The sequence below is a fragment of the Triticum aestivum genome, chromosome 3B (genome assembly GCF_018294505.1).
Source record: "Triticum aestivum cultivar Chinese Spring chromosome 3B, IWGSC CS RefSeq v2.1, whole genome shotgun sequence".
Classification (NCBI taxonomy): Eukaryota; Viridiplantae; Streptophyta; class Magnoliopsida; order Poales; family Poaceae; genus Triticum; species Triticum aestivum.
This window is the reverse complement of record NC_057801.1, coordinates 532,209,903-532,216,077: the sequence shown is the minus strand read 5'-3', so window position 1 is coordinate 532,216,077 and position 6,175 is coordinate 532,209,903. Positions and strand designations below refer to the sequence as shown.

General features: G+C 52.0%; 1 protein-coding gene across 2 annotated transcripts; it reads left to right on the top strand.

The window, feature by feature from the left end:
- Positions 1–286: 286 nt before the first annotated feature.
- On the top strand, positions 287–3,202 carry LOC123070738 (ATP-dependent RNA helicase laf-1-like). 2 transcript variants are annotated; one of them, XM_044494052.1, is made up of 5 exons: positions 287–608; positions 784–1,439; positions 1,565–1,802; positions 1,893–2,099; positions 2,325–3,202. In XM_044494052.1, the coding sequence occupies exons 4-5, from the start codon at positions 1,920–1,922 to the stop codon at positions 2,634–2,636; spliced, it is 492 nt and encodes a 163-aa protein (XP_044349987.1). In that variant the 5' UTR covers positions 287–608; positions 784–1,439; positions 1,565–1,802; positions 1,893–1,919; the 3' UTR covers positions 2,637–3,202. The 2 variants fall into 2 exon arrangements, with proteins under 2 accessions (XP_044349987.1, XP_044349986.1); XM_044494051.1 differs by lacking the exons at positions 287–608; positions 784–1,439 and having other exon boundaries at positions 1,459–1,802.
- The last annotated feature ends 2,973 nt before the right edge of the window (positions 3,203–6,175 follow it).

Genomic DNA, 6,175 nt, shown 5'->3' with positions numbered 1-6,175 from the left:
TCTTCCTACTACACAGGGTCTACTATGGATCACCGACTGCCTATATGAACAAGATCTTATACAGTCAAAAGTGTGGCTTGAACACGTATTATATGCTGATGCAGGCTATATTTTTAGCCAATTTTTTATATTTTGGTGTGGAGGGAGTAGAAAACAAATACAGAAGAAACCCCGTTACATTTTTTTTTCTCAACCAGGGAAAAGCCGACCTGGAAGAAAACGTACGTTGGGCTATAAAAGGGAGGCCCCTTAGAATCGCGTAATCTGCATTCTACCCCCGAGAGCCCCCGAGAAACAGAAAGAGGGCTTGCGCGCAAAACATCCTGTCGCTAGATCTCGACCGCAGGAGCAGGATCGATGGAGAGGGCGTCTTCCTCCTCGACCGCGGCCCCTTGGCCGAGCGATTCGGGGTGGACGACGACGGGACGCTGCCCCCTCTGCGGCTGGGAGGAGAGCGGGGTCACCGTCGCCCTCATCTTCGAGCACGCGTCGCGCTGCCGGGAGAGGCGATTCGAGATGCTGCAGCGCCAGGCGGAGGAGCGGATTGCCGGTGAGCAAGCAAAGAAAGGTCGCCGCCATGCGCATATCAAGCTTCGGAAGAACTAGTGGTGAGTCCCCCCACCCCCCCAATCCACCGCTTTCTTCCTCTTTCTTTCTTTCTTTCTTTCTTTCTTTCTTTGGGGGTCTCAACTAGGGTTCCTGCTCGAGCGAAATCCCCACTTCTTGTAGCTTCGATCCCGCAATTCTCTCTCCTAACATTTTCTTTCCATGATTCTTATGCAGTGCTGGCGCGTCAACGAGGAGGATCGACCCAACACCGGAGTGGAAGAGTTCCAGAGGACCGACTGCATGAGTAGTTTAGGTTTTATATTAGCCCTGTCCCGTAGGACTTTGTTGAACTCACGTAGAGTTTTAGCAAAATTGGCTTAGGAAGCCATATACTAGAACAAAAAATGCAGATTTTACTGCACATATGCCACTATACTGTAATCATTGATGCCCATAAAAGATGGCATTTTCTGTTAGATGTTCCTTTAATTTCCTTTTCTTCCATCCGGTGCTTATTTCTGCAATAGGGGAACCTCTCTGCGTTCTTTTTGCGAATGGAATTGAGCTAGTAAATGTTGGGTCTTTTCAGACTTCATCTTTGTTTCTTTTTTGGATTTATTGTGAGTGATTGACTCAAGGGTTTGACAGAGGTATTTTCCGCTCTCTGAGGATCTCTGCCACCGCAATGGCAGCGGCAGGGATGACAGACAGTACAGGAGGGAGAACCTGCAGTACAGGCCTAAGAGTAAGCCATCCTCTGTGTCTGCTTCTGATGTTGATCAGAAGTCTGAAGGGAAGGTGGAGCCTGCTGCTGAGGAAAAGCAGGTGGAAGCCCCTGCTCAGAATGTTGTTGAAGCCGTCCCTGCCTCTGAATCTGACAAGTCTACAGGGTATCTTCCACCGAGCCTTGACCTTTTATTTTCTGTTGGTTATTGTACAAGTTTTCCTTGCTTTGTTGTGAAACGTAACCATTATCCTTCAAGTTAACCTCATTGATGTTTGAAACTGATACAAGGATGTGCAAAAAGATGATTCTAAGAAGAGGGAGAGGGTGCCGAAAAGAAGCCAGGGGGAGAAGGTGCTGATAATGAGGGAGCCTAGAAGAAGGATAAGACCAATAAGACCAAGTGTCTCAGTGCTCTGTCAAGAGGGAGCTGAAGAAGCAAAAGCCTAAGAAGGAAGACTCTGATGGGGATGCTCCTAATGAGACTGCTCAGGAAGAGCAGGAGGCTCCCATTGAACAAGAGAAAATTGTACTTTTCTACACTTGCGGATACTTGCCTCACGTACAGACCCTTTGCTCTGTTTTTCAAGCTTTTTAGTGATGTGCTAATTTGGAGCAGGTGATTGCCCTTGAAGAATATGAGAAGATGCAAGAAAAGAAGAAGTCCCAGGAGGCCTCTAAACCTGAGGAGAGGAGGGCTGCTGCTGTAGATTTTGAGGGTCTCCAGCTCTTAGAGAAGAAGAAGATTGAGCATGATGCTAAATTGAAGGCGGAAAATGTTCGCAAGGCAAAGGAGGCTGCTGCAAAGGAAGCCAAGCCTCTCAAGGTAGTGAAATTAACTTATCTTTTTTTGTTACAACTTTTTAGTCTTCCAACAATATGCATTTTGAATTTTGATGCTGAGATATGAAAGGGGCATGTTTTACCTTACTGAACCATCTTCTGAAATCTAGGCATGTCCTTAGAATGTACGATCACTACTTCAGTGCTGTTTAATTTGTATTGCGCTTGTTAGTGACAGTGTGATCCTTACTGCTGCTTTTTGCTGCAGGCTATCAGCATCCAGGAGTACCTGAAGCCAGAGGATGGTTCAGAGTACGTGCCTCCTACCCCACCGAGGCGCCCTCAAAATGGCGGCTACAGGGGAGGCCGTGGCAACGGTGCTTACAATGGCTGTAGCAACCGTGACAGCAGCTCTGAGTGCCGGGTCTACAACGCTGGCCGCGGCCATAACTCCATCGTGTTCCACAACGCCGAGGCCAAGGCCAACGCCAACGACAGTGGCGCCCCAAGGAGGGGTGAGGGTTACAATGGCGAGCGCCGGCAAGGCGGCTACCACTTACCAGCAAGGTGGGTACAATAGCGGCAGGGGCAGCGGCAGGTACCAGGAGCGCCAGGATGGGTACAATGGCGAGCGCTGGGATCAGCAGGGTGGGTACTACCAGGAGCGCAGGGATGCCTGCAATGGCGACCGCCGGGAGCAAGGCAGGTACAATGGTGGTGGCCGGGGCAATGGTGGTTACCAGGAGCGCAGGGATGCCTACAATGGCAACCGCCAGGAGCAAGGCCGGTACAATGGTGGCCGGAGCAACGGTTACCAGCAGCACCAGGATGGCTACAATGGTTACCGGGGTGGGTACTACAACAGTGGGCGGGGCAATGGCGGATACCACCAGGGCGGCAACTACCGGCAGAGGCAAGCTCCCAAGCCAAAGGAGGAGGATAAAGTGGTGATCACAGAGGCCGACTTCCCAGCTCTAGGTGGCGCATCTCAGGCGCAGTCCCAGGCCTAGATAGGTCTTTGTTTCTTTCTTATTATTAAGAGGGAGAGGAGATTTAGAGGAAAGAAGAGGAGACAGTTTTGTAACAGAGCTACTACGTGGTATCATGTGTTGCCCTGGGTTTATTATAAGCTTTGGTGTTAGTTTACTTGTCAATTGTTTTGTTTCTGATGAAGTGTGGGCTGTGATATGGTTTTGTTGTCGTTGAAATTGCAATAGGAAGCAGAAGATTTTTGGCAAAATCAAGCACTTTATCATCATGCCCTCTGAAGGAAAAAATGTTTTCAGGATCAGGTTCTGCATGACAGGTACACTTAAGCTAGAACTAGAAGTTACTCTTTATGCATGTGTGGTTTGATAATTATTCATGGCACACCAAAGGATGTTCTTTAGTCTAAACCCTGCAATTTTTTGTTCTCGACATTTTGTGGCACTACCGCAGTACTATTATCCTTTCCATCGCATCCACTATGTTCAGTTACAAATACTTAGCAAGTGCTAACATGTGAAAACTCTGAGCCAAAGAACAATGTCGTAAAGACATTTAGTCCCTATAGGCTAAATTTTATCATTGCATTCTCTAATTCACATAACACAGTAGGTAAGCTGCACTACATGAATTAAGACAGCAGAAAAGATGTTCACAAACCATCCATGACATTCTCTAATTCTGTAATGTTCTTCTGTACGCAAGTTCTCAGTACATTGTTACTAGTTTGTAACGCTCACATATATTATATCTCCCTGATGCCATTTCACGGCCGTGCATAAACTTGGCTGTTATAAACATTGACATCTTTTACATAATCAGTTGCTCGTGCACTTCTGCAGGCTGTTTAAACTGCTCTATTTTTTTGCTGGGTGTACGACAAGTACACTTCCAGACTTAAGCTTGAAGTTATTTCTGATTTACATGCTAGTAGTTTGACAATTATCCATGGCATGCCAAAGATGTTCATTAGTCTGAACTCTGCTGTTTTTGCTATCACTGTTTTGTGGAACACAGGCAACCTGATCCAATTCTCACTTGTAAAGCTAATTTTGATGGATACGCACTCCAGAGATACTAAGAACAATATGGTAGGAGCTAGGGTTCTACCGGGTCTTGGCCGGAGATTGTAGGGGAAGGAGGGAGGTGGACGAGCTCGTGACCGCGGCGGCCGGCGTGTGGGCGCCGTCTCACGTGGAGAGGAAGGCGGTGGCGATGGGAGAGGCGGCGGCTAGGTTAGGGTTCCGGCTCCTCTGGGAGCCGGGCAATAGATTATGTCTTATTGCTTAATTCCAAACGGGAGTCTTACAACTGTTTATATAACCTCGCTGCTAAAAATAAAATAATTTGGGCTAAGCCCCTAACTAGACGCGCCCATTGGGCCTCCTCCGGCTATAAGTGACGCCGGTCATAACATCTCTCCCCGCCTGCGCAAACAACTCGTCCTCGAGCTGGAAGTCTGGATAGTGATGGCGGAACTCATCACGTTGCTCCCAGGTTGCATCCTCCTCCGGCAGGCCTTCCCACTGGATCAACAAGTACCACACCCCGCGGCGCAGCTGGACCTGCAACACCTTCGCCGGTCCAGGAAGGAGACGGCCGTCAAAAGTCGGAGGAAGTGCCGGCGTGGCCGTCGGCGGATCCCCACGGAAGGGCTTCAACAGCCCCACATGAAAGACGTCGTGGATGCGAGCACCGGCCGGAAGCTGAAGGCGGTAGGCCACCTTGCCGATGCGCTCCAGCACGGCAAATGACCCAGCGTAGCGAGGACCCAGCTTACGCTTCGCGCGCGGGTCAAGGGACTGCGTAGAGTGGTGAAGAAGACGCAACCACACCCAGCCGCCCGCCGCGAACCCTACCTCGCGGTGGTGGCCGTCGTAGTAGTGCTTGGCCAACTGCTGGGCCTGAACGAGTCATTGCTGCACTTCCGCAAGCATCTCGTCCCGTCTGCGAAGAAGGTCGCCTGCCGCCTTCGTCCTAGCCGTCTCCGGGTCAACCGGCAGGATGGGCGGGGGCGGTCGGCCATAGACCACCTCGAATGGCGTAGTGCGCAAGGCGGAGTGATAAGAGGTGTTGTAGCAGCACTCCGCCCATGCTAGCCAGTCCACCCAAGCCCGAGGACGACCACCTGTCACACAATGCAAATACATGGCAATCACCTTGTTGACCACCTCGGATTGTCCGTCCGTCTGAGGATGGAAGGTCGTGCTGAGGCAGAGCTTCACGCCCGCCATCCGGAAGAGATCGCGCCAGACATGCCCCGTGAACACTGGGTCCCAGTCACTGACGATCGAAGAGGGAAACCCATGTAGGCGGACGATGCCGTCGAAGAAAGCACGGGCCACGGAGGTGGCGGTTTAGGGATGGCCGAGCGCAGTGAAGTGTGCGTACTTGGAGAAGCGGTCGACCACCGTGAGGATGACGGACTTGCCTCCCACCTTGGGGAGGCCCTCGATGAAGTCCATAGAGATATCGGCCCAGACCTGAGAGGGCACCTCCAAGGGCTGTAGCAGCCCAGCCGGCCGCTGTGTCTCCGTCTTGTTACGTTGGCACGTAAGACAAGACCTCACCCAGTCTCGGACCAGGGCCCGATCGCCGGGAAGGTAGAAATCGGCGCGGAGACGGTGGAGGGTCTTCTGCACGCCCTCGTGGCCGGCCGAGTGTGCCAACAGTAGAACCGGGTGACGAAGGTCGCCGTGATCCGGCACGAAGAGGCGGCGCCCATGCAGGAGCAAGCCATCCGCCAAACTCCACGGCTCCTCCAAGTCGCTGTCATCAAGACGCTGCGGAAGGAGCTAAGTGTCCGGCGCCTCTAAGGTGGCCCTGTGGATGTCGTCGATGAGGGCAAAGGAGGGCCCCGAGCGGATGCAGAGGGCTGCCCCGTCGGCGGTGCCGGCGTCCGCGTCATGGTCGGCGTCGCGGCGGGACAGGGCGTCGGCTACGGTGTTAAGATGGCCCGAACGATACTCGACGGTGAAGTCGAAGCCAAAGAGCTTACTGATCCACTGGCGCTGCGGCACAGTCGAGAGCCACTGGTCCAGTAAGAACTTGAGGCTGTAGTGATCCGTGCGAATACGGAACGGCCACCCCCAAAGATATGGCCGCCATTGGCGCATGGCCTGCACCAAGCCA